The 18,203-nt window shown below is 48.9% G+C and overlaps 4 protein-coding genes across 4 annotated transcripts in view; 2 read left to right on the top strand and 2 right to left on the bottom strand.

Moving 5' to 3' along the window:
* The window catches only part of LOC309515870 (uncharacterized protein), a 36,182-nt gene extending 35,450 nt beyond the window's left edge, over nt 1–732 (bottom strand). The window contains exon 1 of the mRNA XM_082194083.1: nt 430–732. The gene's annotated coding sequence lies outside the window, so the exon portion shown is untranslated. The remainder of the gene's footprint in view (nt 1–429) is intronic.
* Nucleotides 733–1,376: 644 nt separating this feature from the next.
* On the top strand, nt 1,377–7,777 carry LOC309514896 (uncharacterized protein). The gene is made up of 6 exons (XM_082192348.1): nt 1,377–1,771; nt 2,919–3,423; nt 3,614–3,695; nt 3,951–4,033; nt 4,885–5,011; nt 5,630–7,777. Exons 2-6 carry the CDS (start codon nt 3,010–3,012, stop codon nt 6,874–6,876), a joined length of 1,953 nt encoding a protein of 650 aa, XP_082048474.1. The 5' UTR covers nt 1,377–1,771; nt 2,919–3,009; the 3' UTR covers nt 6,877–7,777.
* A 1,930-nt stretch (nt 7,778–9,707) lies between these two features.
* Nucleotides 9,708–12,006, bottom strand: LAMTOR4 (late endosomal/lysosomal adaptor, MAPK and MTOR activator 4). Its single transcript, XM_082193185.1, has 4 exons — nt 11,897–12,006; nt 11,728–11,814; nt 11,235–11,352; nt 9,708–10,065 (listed from the first exon to the last, which is right to left on the bottom strand). Exons 1-4 carry the CDS (start codon nt 11,897–11,899, stop codon nt 9,968–9,970), a joined length of 306 nt encoding a protein of 101 aa, XP_082049311.1. The 5' UTR covers nt 11,900–12,006; the 3' UTR covers nt 9,708–9,967.
* A 2,884-nt stretch (nt 12,007–14,890) lies between these two features.
* The window catches only part of LOC309514880 (uncharacterized protein), a 41,926-nt gene continuing 38,613 nt past the window's right edge, over nt 14,891–18,203 (top strand). The window contains exons 1-3 of the mRNA XM_082192318.1: nt 14,891–14,974; nt 17,232–17,720; nt 17,920–18,001. Of these exons, the coding sequence (XP_082048444.1) occupies nt 17,304–17,720; nt 17,920–18,001 (499 nt within the window). The 5' untranslated portion in view covers nt 14,891–14,974; nt 17,232–17,303. The remainder of the gene's footprint in view (nt 14,975–17,231; nt 17,721–17,919; nt 18,002–18,203) is intronic.

Genomic DNA, 18,203 nt, shown 5'->3' with positions numbered 1-18,203 from the left:
GGCAAAGATGATGGAGTTGGCTGCAAACTTCTCGGGGTCCTTTGGCCTCCTGGTAGCAGAACTGCCTGAACTGCTGGCTCTTCATATCAGAGTGGAGGGTGTCCTCCTCACCCAGGATCTTCTTCACGGACCTTTCCCAGAATCCCTCACTGCTCCCAGTGTTGATGGCATGACCCCTTCCTGCTTCAGGGCCGGCTGAGTCTTGCTCATCCATCTCGGCTCTCAGGAAGCCTCCAAGATATCGGAAGGAACCACTTGGTCTTCTGCTAAGTTCTGTCTGTCCTTATTAAAGCGGTTAGTAAATCCTACAAAGGAATATGTCTTTCTGTTATATAATTGATATTATTATCATTCTTATTTTATTAAAATCCTATAATTCAAAGGTTCAAGGTGTTTTTTAAAAATAATATTGACGGCATCATCAAGTACCTTTTCTAATGAGTCTGGCATCTTTTTTAGGGCCGGACGATGCCTGCTTTTCAACATCATAATACAGTATATCACCAGCATCCCAATACAGTGGTACCTCGGGTTAAGTACTTAATTCGTTCCGGACCTCCTGAAACTATTCTTAACCTGAAGCACCACTTTAGCTAATGGGGCCTCCTGCTGCTGCTGCCCTGCCGGAGCACGATTTCTGTTCTCATCCTGAAGCAAAGTTCTTAATCCGAGGTACTATTTCTGGGTTAGCGGAGTCTGTAACCTGAAGCGTATGTAACCCGAGGTACCACTGTATTCCGGCTGCATTGGTTGTCCATTCTATTGAAGGGGCTCCCCTGAAGGTTCACTTAGACCCCCCCCCCCAAATCTGAAGAAGCGCCTCCTCCTTCCCTTCAGACCCTCCGGGGTGGGGAGGCTGGCAGAGGGGAGCAGGGCGGCCCCAGAAAGGGCATCCTGGTGGGAGTTCCTGGGCTGGGGCATACCCTCCCCACCGAGCCCCCCCCTGGCCCCCAGGCCTCTGACCCCAGAGACAGGTCTTTCCAGGACCCCAACTCCTCCTGGGGCAAGGACCCCGAGGTCTGGGAAGGGGAGCTGGCTGCCATCTCTGCCCCTCTTTCCCTCACCTGAAAGGGGCTCCTTTGCCTGCCTGCATCCCAGCATCCCGAGGGAGACCACCGGGGCCAGCTCGCCCCCTCCCGGGCTGTGCAGAGGAGGGAGGGGGGCAGGACCCTCCTCTCCCCGACCCCCCCCCTCCATGCACCCCCCCCCGCTGCAGCCCTGGGACCCCTTTCTCCCAAGGGGGGGGAGAGAGAGGAGGCTCACCGCATCCCGGGAGGCGCCCCTCGCAGGCGAAACCTCCCCCGCTTGCAGGAAATGACGTGGGGAGGGGGAGGGGCCTTGCTGGGGGGGGGGAGGGCTGGTCCCACCCCCTCCTTCCTTCCTTCCTCTACTCTCTAGGAATCCAGCTCAGTTCCCTGCAACCCTTGCAAAGCGGAGCGCCCCGAGCTCAGCCCCCCCCATCTAGAAATGATGAATGGGGAGGAGCCCCGCCCTTGGCCCCGCCCAGAGAGGTTTTATTGAGTGTGCGCAATGCGCTGCTTTCCTCCCGGGCTCTTGCTTTGCAGAGAGACGAGAAAAGAGGAGTGAGCTCGGGGTGCTCGGCTTGCCAAGGGTTAAAAGCAACGGGGCTGGATTCCTAGAGAGGGGAGGAGATGAAAGAGGGGAGAGGTCCTCCAGTGCAAAAGCCCCTCCCTCCCCAGTGCCTCCCTGCCAGGGAAGGGGGGCATATTTTGACAGCCCCTTCTGCCTGGGTGGCGCCTCCTGGGACCTGGTGAGTCTCCTCTCTCTCCCCACTTAGGGTGCACTGGGGAGAAGGGGGTCCCAGGGCTGCAGGGGAGGGTGCATGGGAGGGGGGCTGTTCAGCTTATGCACCCCCCCCCCAGTGAGGCTGCAATGGGGAGAAGGCGGAGGGCAAATTCTGTCTTTTTTTGTGAAGGAAATGCCCACCTACAGGGCACTGCAATAATCCCATCTGAGCCTGGCATCTCTGTGCCACTGTGGCTGCTCAGCTGGCCGGAACTGGAACTGGTCACTCCTAGTCACTGAGGCCACCTGAGCCTCAAGTGCCCATGGTGGACCCCAGAGGAACCCCAAGCATATCTGGCTGTGTGGGGGTTAAGTCATGTAACATCGTCATCATGAATTACCTGCCCTTCACCCTAGATTCCCAGGGCAGAAAACCACATTAAAACACAGTACCAAAAACAGCTTAAAACAACTTGCAGAAAGGAGGTGAGTCCTACTTTACTCACTTTTCAGGGCTAATCTTTGGCATCACCCACTTGGCCCTTGGGGGGTTGGATCTGGCCCTAAGAACAAAGAAAAGGGCGCCCCACCCCGTAGTTTGTCTTGAATACATTGGAGATTCCCAGTGCTAGAAAATGAAGCAGGAAAGAAATGTGGACTGAAGTGGGGGAGGGAGAGAGAGCAGCCCTAGAGGACCCCAGAGTTAGGACCCCCACTCTGGCCTAATGTGCAAATTATACTCAGTCATGGGCCTGACTTGATTTGTTGACTGAAAACACGTAAACGTAATAGGCTGTGTAATAACAATTGTAAAGTTATTTACCAGAAACTCTCAAAATTAGATACAGCTTCTCATAACATCAAAGTGAACATCGTGATATTAAAATGTAGCTTACTCAGTTAACTACCAAGCCCAGTATGTACAAAATGCAATTCCTGGATATTCCCCTGTTTCACCTATTACGTTTATGTGTTTTTTCAAGGGGATTTGGGTAATATAGGCATTCTAGTGGTTTTGATTTTGGATTATACTAAAAAAAAATGGGCTCTACTCCTCCTTCCTCCCCCCCCAAAAAAGGGGGGGAGCATAGTGTCTGTGGTGGAATTTTTACCCAGGTTCCAAGCAAGACTCATCTGCACTTGCTCAGGGAACTTCTTTCTTTGTTTTGCAGAATTTGGTATCACTCCTGATTTGGACAGACAGAACTTGGCAGAAGACCAAAGCATTCCTTCTGATCTCTTGGAGGCTTCTTGAGAGCCCAGATGGATGAGGAAGACTCAGCTGGCCGTGAAGCAGGAAGAGACCATGCCATGGAAACGGGGAGCAGTGGGGGATTATGGGAAAACTCAGTGCAGAAGATCCTGGGTGAGGAGGACACTCTCCATTCAGATTTGCAGAACCAGCAGTTCAGGCAGATGTGCTACCAGGAGACCAAAGGACCCCGAGAGGTTTGCAGCCGACTCCACCACCTTTGCCATCAGTGGCTGAAGCCAGAAAGGTACACAAAAGCTCAGATGCTGGACCTGGTGATCTTGGAGCAGTTCCTGACTGTCCTTCCACCAGAGATGGAGAGCTGGGTGCGGGAATGTGGAGCGGAGACCAGTTCCCAGGCGGTGGCCCTGGCTGAAGGATTCCTCCTGAGTCAGGCAGAGGAGAGGAAGCAGGCAGAGCAGCAGGTGAGAGAAACTGTCCACTGGATACTCCCAAGGGGCTCTGAAAAGGAGGGAGAGTATCCAAAATATCTCTCTCTATATATTTTTTTAAGCTTCCAAGGAATTATCTCTGATGCCCCAAAAGATTTTGCCTCTGCCATTCCACTTCTAGGCATTCTCCCATTTCCTGTTTTAATCTTTGTTGCTATTTCAGGGAAACTATCCATTTGCAGAAATGAGCGCCAATCACTTTGAGGCGGAGAGGATTCCATTGATGACTGAAGAGAGGCCACTGAGTAAGAAGAAATTAGTTTTTCCATCTCTTTGATAACATTCTGTGTATTTTGTAACTAATGTGTGTTTTTTCCATCTTTTTGGAGAGACACTTGAGGCCAAGAGCCCAAAGGAGGGGGGATGTATTTTTACATAGCTAGAATATGAAATGTGTCCAAATGTCCAAATGCATGGACAAACTGCAGTTAGAGCTGCATAGCTTCACCTCTGACAGAAGCAGGCACTCATAGCTTCTTGTTTACCTTTGTCTCTTGCAGGTGTCAGAACGGTGGTGGAAAGACCTCCTCATCCATCTTTTAATGGTGGTGGAAGGGAAGCAGCAGCTATGGAACCAGATCAGGTAGCAGGAAGGAGCGTTGTGGGGAAAGAGGCTGAGGGGTGGGGCAGCCAGGGTGCCTCTGGGGCTGAGCGAATCTCCCTGAGAGTAATGAACAACCACCTCCACTTAACTAGGCTTTTGAATGTTGCTAGCATTGTTTATCAGTAAAGGTAAAGGGGACCCCTGACCATTAGGTCCAGTCGTGGCCGACTCTGGGGTTGCGGCGCTCATCTCGCTTTACTGGCCAAGGGAGCCGGCGTACAGCTTCCGGGTCATGTGGCCAGCATGACTAAACCACTTCTGGTGAACCAGAGCAGCGCACGGAAACGCCGTTTACCTTCCCACCAGAGTGGTACCTTTTTATCTACTTGCACTTTGATGTGCTTTCAAACTGCTAGGTTGGCAGGAGCAGGGACCAAACAACGGGAGCTCTCCCCATCACGGGGATTCGAACAGCGACCTTCCAATCAGCAAGTCCAAGCAGCACAGTAGTTTAAACCACAGCGCCACCCATGTCCCTAATCTAATCGTTAAAATACTCATCATTAAAGTACACAATAAAATAATTCCATTAAGTGGTTAGAAGAAGCAGCCAAACAACCCCCTTAAAACAACACAGCCGTGCTGTCTAAGAAAAGGACAACAGGCTCATCTCAGCTATCTGCCAATCTCCTATTCGCACCACCCTTCTGAGTAATACCCCTCCCCACCTTCTCACTATATAGAAGGATCTGGCAACTTCTGTTTCAGTGTATCTGAAGAAGTGTGCATGCACACGAAAGCTCATACCAAGAACTAACTTAGTTGGTCTTTAAGGTGCTACTGGAAGGAATTTTTTTATTAAGAAAAGGACGTTTCTCTTTTTATTTTAGGGTCCAATCTGCTTTGAAGATGTCACTGTCCATTTCACAGACGAGGAGTGGGCCTTGCTGGATCCTGACCAAAGAGCTCTGCATAAAGAAGTCATGGAGGAGAATCGTGGGATTGTGGCCTCTCTTGGTAAGGCTCTCTGTCAGATCATATTATCTGTTTTGAAATTCAATCCATACCTCTGTGTGATGAGCCTCCAATATTCAGATGGAGCTCAAGAGCACAACCCCTAGCAGTGGCGATTTGGAAACTCCCCCCCCCTCCAGTTTTGCTTTTTTAAACATTATAGAAGATAGTAAGATTAAAATGACTTGCCTGGGCTGGTTAGGAAACTGGTGGTAGTTTCTGTCAGGTTTATTATTATTATTATTATTATTTTGCTTCTGTCCAATTTCAGTTGACTAAAGAAATGACTGACATTGGAAATTGGTGTTGAGTCCATGACTGGGCCAAGCAAAGTCCACTCCGGAAAAGAGCCAAGCTTTTCAAACATCGGGTTCCCATAAATATGTTAGCTAATGCCTTTCAACAAATGTGGTGATCCCTGTAGTGAGACTTCCTAATTCCCTTCAGTTCTTCCTGTATCACAAGTGTTAATTAGCATTGTTCAATAATTTGAGCTCTTATTTTTTCCTGTAATCTGGCTGTAATCCATTTCTCTATCTGTTCCAGGTGGTGATGAATTGGAAATTAAGAACCGGAAAGACCAAGACCTAAGGCTCTAATCTGTGTCTATTTTTGTTGCAGGTAGTGGTGAAATGGAAATAAAGAACAAGTGGGACCATGATAAAATCCACACAGTGCAGAAGCCATATAAACATTTGGAGCATGGAGAGAGCTTCAGTCACCACTTTATTTCCATTTCCCATCAAATAAATCCCTTTGGGGGGAAACCATATCAGTGCTTGGAATGTAGAAAGAACTTTAGTCGGAAGGATAGTCTGACTTCCCATCAAAGAATTCATAGAGGGGAGAAACCATATCTGTGCATGGAATGTGGAAAGAGCTTCACTCAGAGTGCCCATCTCACTTCCCACGAAAGAATTCATACAGGGGAGAAACCACATCAGTGCTCAGAATGTGGAAAGAGCTTTAGTGTGAAGTCAAATCTCACAGCCCATCAAAAAATTCATATCAGGGACAAACCGTATCAGTGCATGGAATGTGGAAAGAGCTTCACTCAGAGTGCCCAACTCACATCCCATCAAAGAATTCATACAGGGGAGAAACCATATCAGTGCTCAGAATGTGGGAAGACCTTCAGTAAAAGGGCGCATCTCACTTCCCATCAAATAATTCATATAGAGGGGAAACCCTATAAGTGTTTGGAATGTGGAAAGAGCTTCAGTCAGAGTGCCCATCTCACTTCCCATCAGAGAATTCATACAGAAGGGAAACCACATCAGTGCTTAGAATGGGGACAAAACTTCACAGTGATGTCCAATCGCACAGCCGCTCAAAAAATTCATACAAGGGAGCAACTATTTTATTGCTTGGAATGTGGAAAGAGCTTCCGTCAAAGTGCCCATCTCACTTCCCATCAAAGAATTCATACAGGGGAGAAACCGTATCCCTGTTCCAAATGTGGAAAGAGCTTTAGTGACAGGGCCAATCTCACTTCCCATCAAAGAATTCATACGGGGGAGAAACCATATCAGTGCTTGCAATGCGGAAAGAGCTTCAGTCAGAGCAACAATCTCGCTTCACATCAAAGGATCCATACAGGGGAGAAACCATATCAGTGCTTGGAATGTGGAAAAACCTTCAGTCACAGCCACCATCTCCTTTCCCATCAAAGAATCCATACAGGGGAGAAACCATATCCTTGCTTGGAATGTGGAAGGCGCTTTAGTGACAGGGCCAATCTCACTTCGCATCAAAGAATTCATACAGGGGAGAAACTATATCAGTGCTTGGAATGTGGAGACAGCTTCAGTCGTAAGAGAAGTCTCACTTCACATGAGAGGACTCATAGTAGGGAGGAACCATTTTAAATCCTTAGAATGTGGAAACAGCTTCAATTCCAAGATGAGTCTCACTTTCCATCAAAAAATTAGTACAGGGGAGAAACCGTATCACTAGTTGGAATGCAGAGAAAGCTTCATTCTGAGCCCATCTCACTTCCAGCCTAACAATTCATTCATGGGAGAAGCCACAGCAGTGCTGAGAATGCGGAAAGAAGTTCAATGAGAGGGCCAATCTCACAGTCCATCAAAGAAGTCATACAAGGGAGAAATATATGTTGGAAGAAAGATGGTATTAGGAAACAATCAAACCTAAAGAAATTCTTGTGCACATGTGAGAAAAATGAATATTCTCTGTTGGCAGAGTTAAATAATTTTTCATATTGTGTAGATTTTGCTTTAGTTGTTTCATGTTTTTATGGGATTACATATCAGTGTATCAATGAGTGATTTGATTCTTACGTTCCTACATTTTTCAAATCTCTCACGCCACACGTCTGCACTGCATTCCATGCTGATCTGACCCTGGATTGTGGGAGGTGTATTTGTATTACTAGAAAGGCACCAATGCCCAGCCAAGGAGGGAGGTTTGCATTAGTACTGGAGCAGCTCCTTGAAGTGTTCCAGGGACAGGGAAGGACGATTTGCCCCTTACTGAAGGCAACTGGAGGCTAAGTGCAAAAGCTGAAACCTAAGGGTTGGGGTTCCCCAAGATAAATGAGGGGAGCTGAAAACAGAGTCCAGCCAGAACTTTTACACTCCTTTACCTGTGACCTCTTTTGATGTATTCAGTGATGTTTTGTGATGTATAGCAGCTATTTGTATAAAACCCTATAAAACCTTTGTTCAAATGTTCCTTTGGGGCAGTCTTTTCTAGCTGGCAAAACTGCCCTATTGTGCAATAGTTTTAATAAACCAAGTCCCAACAGGACACTTTTGTTTGCTCTCTTGGTTTCATAGTTATTTAAAGGTTTGCTTCCTCACCTGGGTGAGGGCCAGTGGCATAGAGGTAAATTATTACCACAGTAGGATAAATCAAGTGCCAAGGATCTATTAAACGCAATTCATTCATGTTTCCCTATTGTCCAACTTCACTAATTCTTTTTCTTTGTTGGTGTATTTCTATCTAGGTTAGGATAGGATAATATTTAATTACAGTGGTACCTCAGCTTAAGTACTTAATTTGTTCCGGAGGTCCGTTCTTAACCTGAAACTGTTCTTAACCTGAAGCACCACTTTAGCTAATGGGACCCTCCTGCTGCTGCTGCGCCGCCGGAGCACGATTTCTGTTCTCATCCTGAAGCAAAGTTCTTACCTGAAACACTATTTCTGGGTTAGCGGAGTCTGTAACCTGAAGCATATGTAACCTGAGGTACCACTGTAAAGGTAAAGGTACCCCTGCCCGTACGGGCCAGTTGTGACCGACTCTAGGGTTGCACGCTCAACCGGGAGCCGGAGCCGTCTGAAAACACTTCCGGGTCACGTGGCCAGCGTGACGAAGCTGCATTTGGCGAGCCAGCACCAGCGCCGCACACAGAAACGCCGTTTACCTTCCCGCTATAAAGCGGTACCTATTTATCTACTTGCACTTAGGGGTGCTTTCGAACTGCTAGGTGGGCAGGAAAGTCCCCTGCTATTATTAACTCATCATAATTACAATCATTCAGGTGTCCAAAATAATCATAAAACATTTATGGAGAGTCCATATTGGAACCATAAACATTACTGCAATGCGCTCTACGTGGGGCTATCTTTGAAGGTGACCCAGAAACTACACCTAATCCAGAATGCAGCAGCTAGACTGTTGATTGGGAACGGCCACCAGGACCATATAACACCGGTCCTGAAATACCTACACTGGCTCCCAGTACATTTCCAAGCACAATTCCAAGTGTTGGTGCTGATCTTTAAAACCCCAAATGGCTTTGGCCCTATATATGTCAAGGAGTATAGCCTTTTCAAAAAAGAGCAAACTTCGGAGCTGATTTATTTGGTGGAGCACTAAATTGCCATTATATACCGGTAGTTCCTTTACAGGCCAACCAGATGATTCACAAAAAGAGATTGAAATCTGGGTATCTCATTGTCGTGAGTTCCATTGGGATTGCACCAGCACAAGTCTACACAGTCATTCTCATGGACTTCCTTCAGGAATATTTGAACTGTTTGGCTTTGAGATATTGTTATGTGGTTATTATTTTGGCATGATAGGTATTATTTAAAATTCTATGTATAGAAGGTGTAGAAATGTCATGTATTATCGATAATGTATTTTTTTAATGCCATATAGAGAGTTGTTTAGTTTGTGATTGATCTCTCTGCATTCCTTGGGTGTGGTATTGAGCTTATTTCATTGCCAGCAAAACCTTCATTTAATCTTACTTATGTGGGGCCATTGCTAAAAAGAGGCTAGTCAGGCCAAGGGGGTAGCAAGGCTATTGTATGGGTGCTGTGCTGATCACCTAACAAGCTAGGCTACCCAGATACATCCAGACCTTGGGGGGGGGCATTTCCCGACCCCCAGGTTGCCTTCGCTCTCAGGCCCTTCTGCTGCCATACGAGAAACAGAGAACCTCCGAGAAACCTCTTCCCTTGGAGGTTTTTAAGCAGAGACTGGGTGGCCATTTGCCACTGATTCTTTGCTTGACTCCTGCACTGCATGTGGCTGGACTAGATATCACTCAGGGTCCCTTCCAACACTGTGGTCCTCTGGCCGCAGAAGGTGGTGAACTCTCCTTCACGGAGATTTTGAAAGAGAGGTTGGGTGGCTACCTGTCAGGGGTTCTGGGCTAGATGACCCTGGGGTCCATTCCAACCCTAAAATTCCACGATTCTATTAAACAGCTAGTCCACCAGGTTAGTTGTCTCTTTTCAAAGAACTTTATTTCACATACCGCCATCACACCCACAGCTATATGGAGCAAACCCCCAGCGGCACAAAGCCTTTAAGCCGAATGTACAACGCATCCAAGGAGCCGCCAGCCCTCTTGTGACCCAGTATCAACACAGGGATGAGCCCCACACACATACAAAAAAGAAGGTGCTTTGTTCCTGCACTCCAAGTCTCCTTGAGTCCCCCACTCCCAAAGTCACAGTTACAGCAGAAGCAGGCAGGTCAAGTTCAGACGATCACAGGCTCACGGACGCTGTTCTGCCTCTTCACCACAAACAGCTTCTGACCAGATATGGTCACAAGGAAGGAGTGCTCCCCAAACACCACTGGGGGGACGAAAGAGAGAGAGACCCCAGTAAGGGTATTAGGAGAGACGAGACCCCCAGCAGGGTGCTTGGGTGCATTTATGTACTTTTTCATATATTTATACACAGTCTGGTTATAATAAAACCTCAAAGCAGTATATAATATTATCACTGAGGAAGATTAACAGCAGCAATTTTAAACTTTCAAAAAGTTAATATAGACTAAAAACTGATTTAAACTGGCATCAATTCTGTGAACGCCAGGGTGGGTTTGTTTTGCATGTTTTTTAGCAGGCATCGAGAAGAGTGCAACTAAAGGCATCTGCCTAGCATCCATAGGGAGGGAGTTCCAGAGTTTAGGTGCTGCCACATTAAGGGATCAAGTTCGTACAACTGCAGTGCACGTGGTTGGCACATGTGGGCTCAGGCAATCTCCCAGGTAAACCGGTCCCAAGTTGTTAAGGACTTTACATTCTAATTGTGCCACCTTAAACTTGGCCTGGTAGCAAATGGGCAGCCAGTGCAGGTCTCTGAGTACAAGTGTGATATGCTGACGAGGCCTCACTCCTGCCAGCAATTGCGCTGCAGCATCCTGCACTGACAGCAGTTTCAAGGAAGTCCCACACAGAGCACACTGCAGAACAACCTCACTTGCTCCCCACTCCTTCACTGATGGGGCGGTCACCCCATTTCCTCCTCACATCCCTCTGAGGTAGGTCAGGCTCAGTGACAGGAAGGTGCTTCTCCCAAGGAAGACCATTCAGTCCATCGAGCCCAGTGCTGTCTTCACTGACTGGCAGTGAATCCACTATAGGGTCCTCCGCAGAATTGCCACTGGGGAGCCCCCATGGGACCTTCTGCATGCAAGGGAGGTGGCATGGCTCAGGGGAGGGGTGCTGAGCCTTCCCCACCATCCTAGCTCTCCCCACCACCTGCCTGGCTCTCCTTTAGGGTTTGGCGAAAGGGGGCAAGAACAGGACGCGTCAGGGAAGCTCTGAGTTCAGCTCTACACGGGGGAGGGAGAAGAGCAGACGCCAAGAGGGACCAAGAGGACTCCAGGCTCCCCTGAGGCTCCCCGACCTTCCCCACCAAAAGTGTGGGGTGCAGCCCCGCTCCCCTTTGTATCCAGGGAGGCCCCACAGAGGAAGCCCGCCTGCGAGTGCTGGGGGGGGGGTCTGCCCCCTTCTCACCAGAGATACGCCTGAAGGGCACCTCGGGGCAGCGGGGCAGGCGGAAAGCGCAGGCCGTGTTCACCAGCTCCAAGATCACCCCGGCCGTCCGCTCGTCGTTCTCCAGGTCGCCCGAAGACTGGCAGGGCAGGGAGAAAAAGAAGAGGAGTCCTTTGTCAGCAGGCATCTTGGGGCATCCCTGCCCCCCCCCACCTCTTCTCCCTGCAATGGGATCCATGGGCTTTGCCACCCGCATTGAACTCTCCCCTGACAACAGCCCCCCGAGGTCGGCTAGGCTGAGAATAATAATAATAATAATAATAATAATAATAATAATAATGTATTCTTTATACCCCGCCCATCTGGCTGGGCGGCTCCCACTCGAACATTAAAAGCACAATAGAGGATTAAACATTACAAACTTCCCTAAAGATCCTGCCTCCCCCCCCCCATATAAAGACCCAGAGGGGGGTCTCCTCCTCCTCCTCCTCCGTGTCCCAAGGCCCCTCCTCACCGCCAGCACCGCCCCGTCGCAGATGACCAGGTAGCCGGTCTGGTCGGGGACCCGCTCCAGCCCCTGAGTCAGCGCCGCCGTCGCCGCCTGAGGGGGAGAGAGAGGGGGGGTCAGCGGGGGGGTCGCCCTCCCTCCCCTCCCTCACCCGCGGGGGGGGGGAGCCGCCCACCATCGCCGCCGCCGCCGAAGCTCCGTCCCGTGACCGAGCCCTCCGGTGCCGCCTCGAACAACTTCCCCAAGCTGGACTTCCGGCGGAAGCGGGCGGAGAAAGGACGTCTCCGCTCTAGTCCTCGGGGCTCTCTTGGCGGATGGGAGGGAGCGCCGCTCTAGGACTCTGGAGCCTCTCCGTGGTGGAAGCCCTCTTAAGGCCGGCGCGGGGGGGGCTCCTCACTGCGCCTGCGCGAAGCCTCGCTGCCACTCTCCCGCTCGAAGCCCGCCTTTTCCCTTCCTTTTGAGGCGGGGGAAAAACCCGCCTTTTTCCTCTGACAGGAAAATAGCTGGAGCTGGAAAACGTTAATGGGAGTAAAATGTGTAAAAGGTCTAGGAAAGCCTACATCTCCTCGCAATGGTCCCTATTGTGGATTAACTTTCTTTGTGTGCCCCTGAAGGTCCCTGAAAGAGCAGCAGGATAAAGCAAGACGAATACGAGCTCCTGAGAACAGAGGCACAATATAACCTCACAGGCAGGTTCATTGTCATCCTTTGTATCCGAAGATGAAGAGGTGTTCACAGCGTAAAAGGCGAAATAAAATAAACACACAAAACATAAGGACAAAATACGCAACTGGAACCAGAAGAAACCTGCAACTCCCCCCCCCCCCCAGACACATTGAAACCTGGTGGGACGAGAGACTCATGGCTGCACTGTAGGGCTTTTCTTTCTCCCTTTCCACCCCATTGTTCCTGAGCATTTGGCCGGGAAGGGGGGGGGCAATGCTTTATTCGGACCTTTGCTCCCAGTCGACAGGTATAACCAGTTCAAAAGGAATAGCCTAAACAGGAAGAGGAGGAGGAGCGTTCTCTGCAAAGGATGTGTAGGTACACCTGTGAAGAAATCCATGACCTGGAGCATGGGAAGCTCATGGAGAGTATAGGACAAATGTCAGGTTCTGCACTTAAGGCAGGAAGAAGCAGCTGCACAAATATAGGATGGGGGACACCTGGCTTACGAACAGCACATCTGAAAAGCATCTAGGGGTCTTGGTGAACATGAGTCAACAATGTGATGCAGCAGCAGAAAAAGCAAATGCTATTCCAGGCTACCTCAGTAGAAGTCTAGTGTCCAGATCAAGGGAGGTCATGGTCCATCTCTATTCTGCCTTGGTCAGACCACACCTGGAATATTGGGTCCAGTTCTGGGCACCACCATTTAAGAAGGATGTTGACAAGCTGGAAGGTGTGCAGAGGAGGGCAACCAAGATTGCCCAGCTGTGAGTCTTGAAGGCTGCTCCCTGCAAGGCCTTTTCCCACCTGGCCTAGGGGGCGGGAATCAGACTCACCCTGCTCTGCTCTAGACTCCTGGGAAGCTGGAGGGACATTGCCTGGCTATGCATCTTGAAGAGCCCAGACTCATTGGAACAAACTCTAGGGTTGGGACAAATGCTGAAAATGCTTTTAAATGTTTTAAAGAGTTTTTGTGGCATTTTGAATTTTGGTTTAAGCAGCTTCTGCGGGTCGAGTTTCAACACAGTGAGTTCCTGGAGCTTCTCCAGCTTTGTGCTGATCTTTTCGTTCTGCTGCTCCCTCACAATGATTCTTTCCAGCATCTGGCTGCTGCTTCACTGAGGCTGCAGCTTAGTTTCTCATTTTCCTCCATGAGGGAGTGATTTTTCTCCTTCAGAGATTGCGCCTTTTCTGAGGGCCCACTACCCAGAGAGACTGGAAGGGTCCCTCCATGAGGTCTGCAGCAGTAAGACCTGCAGCTTTAGCCAGCCGATCTCTGCTGCCTGAGGGTCAGTGTTCACTGTTCTTAATTTTCTGGCCCTATCAGCCTAGCATAGTCTCTTCAAGGTTGGAATCTCCTGGGCTCACACAGGCAACCATCAAGGTGTGGCTATTGCTTCCCAAGGAATCTTGCAAAAGGTGTGTTAACTTGGAGTCCTTATAAGGGACAAAATTGCCTTTTTTGGTTTCCTCCCCAAGAGTGCTGATGGCATTCCCCAGGCAGAGCAGAGGAGTCCTTTGCTGATGTTGATCCCTTCCCGCAGTTGATCACCTTCTACTTTGGTCTTCTTTTGCCTTTCTGAACCAGCAAGTTCTGCGTCCTGCAGCTTGGCATGAAAACTGGTGTTCCCTTGCTTTCCTGCTCAATGGTCATGGTGAAGGTGGCGTGAGAAGAAGAAGAAGAGTTTGGATTTGATATCCCGCCTTTCACTCCCTTTAAGGAGTCTCAAAGCGGCCAACATTCTCCTTTCCCTTCCTCTCCCACAAGGTGAGAGGGGCTGAGAGACTTCAGAGAAGTGTGACTGAGATGACTGGGTGCTCGTTGACTGAGAGTGAGATGACTGGGTGCTCGTTGCCCCGGCAGCCACCCTCCGGGAGGATCAGATTCTTACTATTCATGTTTGATGTTTTATTATGGTTTTATGTGTTGGAAGCCGCCCAGAGTTTCTGGGGCAATCCAGCCAGGTGGGTGGCGTATAAATAAATTATTATTATTATTATTGTTATTATTATTATTATTATTATTCCTTTGACATTTTATGATGTCATATTCGGCCTTTCTCCTCCTCCTCCTGCCCTGCCCATCTTGCGGAGGCCGCCGCCTCTTCCCTCGACTCACAACATTCCCACACTCTATGTGATTCTATGATTCTCTAAGGGCTTTCCTGCTTTGCCGGTCCCTTTCCACCTCCTCCTGTTTCTGGACAAGGGAGGAAGCAGCTCAGAACCCAGCCAGGAGGGTCCCGCCCCCCCCCCCAAAAAAACCCCCCATGAATCAGTGTGTCTGGCAATTAAGCAGAAAGTTGGCGCTTCGAGCTGACCCAGGAACGGCTGCGAGCGCAATTCCTGCCTTGCAGGGGGTTGGACTAGATGACCCTCGGGTCCCTTTCCAGAGAGAAGTGGAGAGGAGTGGCTTTGTCGCCCTCGGCTTTGCAAGGGTTAAAAGGAACCGAGCTGGCTTCCTAGAGAGGAGAGGAAATGAAGGCGGGGGGGGAGAACCCCTCTCTTCCTGCAAGGGGCGGGGTGTGGAGAGGTGGTCTTTTTCCTGCGCAAGCGCTGTGTCGGGGGCGCCTCCTGGGACCTGGTGAGTCTCCTCTCTCCCCCCCTTAGGGTGCACTGGGGAGAAGGGGGTCCCAGGGCTGCAGGGGAGGGGAGGCGTCTACCCCCTTCCTCTCTGCAAAGCCAGAGAGAGAGTTCTGCTGTGGATCCGCTGCAACTCTCCTCTCTCTTTGGCTCAGTACGCTGCCTGCCACTTGGGGGAAGGGTCTTTGGGTCAGGGAAAGAGAGCATGCAAATAAACCCCATTAAGACTGATGAAAAAGTCGCATTTATTAAGAGAGGTCGTAGCCGACTTGAACATTCAGACAACACATACGACAAAAACAAAAAAACCTACCAAAACTGACATATGCAATGAATGAGTGAATGAACTTCTTGCAATACAAATCAACCTTTAACACCCAGTTATAAGTGTATTTGCAAATATGTCAGGCAAAACTGATGACGGTGGAATTATAGAGTGTTTGGGTGATGCAAATAATTTATATGTATTTTATATCTGACTTCACTTAGCAATGTTTTGAAATGTTTAAGATTTTTTTTGCTAACTTTGTGTTACATATGTATACTGTAGTTGACCTTCTCCTTTGTAATGTTTTCTTTTGAAATCTTTTAAGATAATATTTTAGCTCCCTGTTAATTATGTTGCTTTGACTGTATACTTCATATCTGACTTTCTTCAGAAATGTTTGATTCTGGATTGTTTTATTAATATGCTGTAAACGGCTTTGAGACTTTTCTTAAAAATATAAAGCGGTATAGAAGTGAAATGAATTATAACAATAATAATAATGTGGAACATTGGAAGACGGAAGGCAAAGAAAAGAAAGTGCTTCTTTATGCAGTGCAGAGTTAAACCTGGTACACTCCAGTGCTTGGGGCAAGGAAAGAAGCTGGGAGATGGCTCATATGGGAGTGGAGGCAATACCTGGTGGAATGCAACCGGACACTGGTGAGGGCTCATCATGGACTCTACCTAGTGGCAGGGAAGGCAGCACAGAAGCAATGAGGGTGGCACCCTCATTTTGCCACCCAGCAGAGCTGTTCCAGGTAGTGTGGAATCCTTTACAGTCAGCAGCAGCTCACTGTGACTTTTTTGCAAATCCTTTTGAGGATAAAATCACTTGAATCCACCCAGACCTTAAGTTTGCTGTAATAGCAGATGAATCTCATGGGGTGTCCAGAGCCCTTACTAGTCCTGTTGTGCTGGATGAGTTTCAGTTACTGAGGCTCGCAGATGTGGACTCGATGGCCCTTGTGGTCTCTTCCAACTCTATGATTCTATGATTCTAAGTGCTCAGATCAGTCAGTGCAACCACTTGCAGTCTGGACCTTTGTCGCTCTTGGATGAAAATAAATAGCAGGGAGGAGGCAGCTGGCTGGGGCAGGGAGGTGGTCAATGCCTCCCTGCAGGAGTGGGTGGTCCCTTCCTGCTTGGAGGAGGCGGGGGCAGAACCAACCACACCTCAAGAAACCCTCCCTGCATTTGGAAAATCTAAGTAACTGCAGGCCAGTTGCCAGCCTCCCCTTATTGGGCAAGGTTCTGGAGAGGTTCATAACGGACCAGATCCAGGTGTTCCTGGAGGAAATTGATTTCCTAGATCTGTTTCAACTGGGGTTTTTAAACATGTGTATCTGGACCTCAGAACAAAGACAAAAGAACCCCACCAAAGTAGTATGCCTTGAGAACGTTGCAGATTTCAAGTGCTAGAAAAAGTGACCGAAGCAGGAAAGAAATGTGCACTGGAGTGGGAGGGAGAGCAACTCTTGTGGACCCCAGGGTTAGCACCCCAAGTCTAGCCCAGTGTCCAAATTACACTCAGTACAAATTACTCTTCAATCGCAGTTCTAACTTCCTACGTTCACTGAAAACACTTAAAGGCGGAAGAAACCAGGCCTTTCATCTCACAGAAATCCCTTCAGCTGCTACACATCTTGCATGATCACATTTGTCCTGGCAGGGCTAGAGCAGGCATCTCCAAACTCTCGTCCTCCAGATGTTTTGGGATTACAATTCCCATCATCCCTGACGACTGGTCCTTTTAGCTAGGAATGATGGGAGTTGTAGTCCCAAAACATCTGGAGGGCCGAGTTTCGGGGTGCCTGGTCTACAGACTTGCTTCTCCTTCTTCCTTTCTTCATTAATGAAAGTCCAGAGTCTGTGCTGTGGTGCAGTCCAGTCCTGGTTCATAGCAAGACTCAGCCATGCTTAATTCAGGGAACATTTTTATTCTCCTGAACGTATACCAATTTTATAATGGAACAATCTATTTGCTTTCTAGAAGTTGCTAGCCCCTGTTGGGAGAAGACCAAGGGATTCATTCCGATCTCTTGGAAGCTTCCTGAGAGCCCAGATGGATGAGCAAGACTCAGCTGGCCCTGAAGCGGAAAGAGGTTGTGCTATCCAAACTGGGAGCAGTGGGGGATTCTGGGAAAACTCTGTGAAGAAGATCCTGGGTGAGGAGGACACTCTCTGCTCAGATTTGCAGAGCCAGCAGTTCAGGCAGTTCTGCTACCAGGAGGCCGAAGGACCCCGAGAGGTTTGCAGCCGACTCCACCACCTTTACTATCAGTGGCTGAAGCCAGAAAGGCACACGAAAGCTGAGATGCTGGACCTGGTGGTCTTGGAGCAGTTCCTGACTGTCCTTCCACCAGAGATGGAGAGCTGGGTGAGGGAATGTGGAGCAGAGACCAGTTCCCAGGCGGTGGCCCTGGCCGAAGGATTCCTCCTGAGTCAGGCAGAGGAGAGGAAGCAGGCACAGAGAAAGCAGGTGAGAGAGACTTTCCTCTGGATAATCCTAAGGGGCTCTGAACAGGAGGGAGAGTACCCCCAAACTCTCTTCTAATGGCCCATCCATTTTTGGAAACATTAAGTGGATCATATTAGATATCACTAAAGTTTTTCCCTCAGCCATTCCTTTTCCAATCCTTCTTCCCATTCTCTATTTTGAATCCCTGTTTCTCTTTCAGGGAACGGATCTGTTTGCAGAAAGGAGCCAAGATTCCTCTGAGGCAGAGAAGACTCTGTTGGACACCAGAGAGAGGCCGCTGGGTAAGGAGGAAGGAGTTTTTTCTCTGTTTGGTCACATTCTGTTCATTTTGGAACTATTCTGTAGGTTCTTTTAATCATTTGGGGCCAAGACCCCAAAGGAGGGGAGATGTATGTTTGCACAACTAACATATGAAATGGGTACAAACATCAACATTCACTCAGCAGGTGAGGCTTTTAGAAAGGCTCTTCTGTGTTTAGTGCT

The sequence above is a fragment of the Podarcis vaucheri genome, assembly GCF_965113315.1.
Source record: "Podarcis vaucheri genome assembly, chromosome: 12".
Classification (NCBI taxonomy): domain Eukaryota; kingdom Metazoa; phylum Chordata; class Lepidosauria; order Squamata; family Lacertidae; genus Podarcis; species Podarcis vaucheri.
This window is presented reverse-complemented; position numbering and strand designations above follow the sequence as displayed.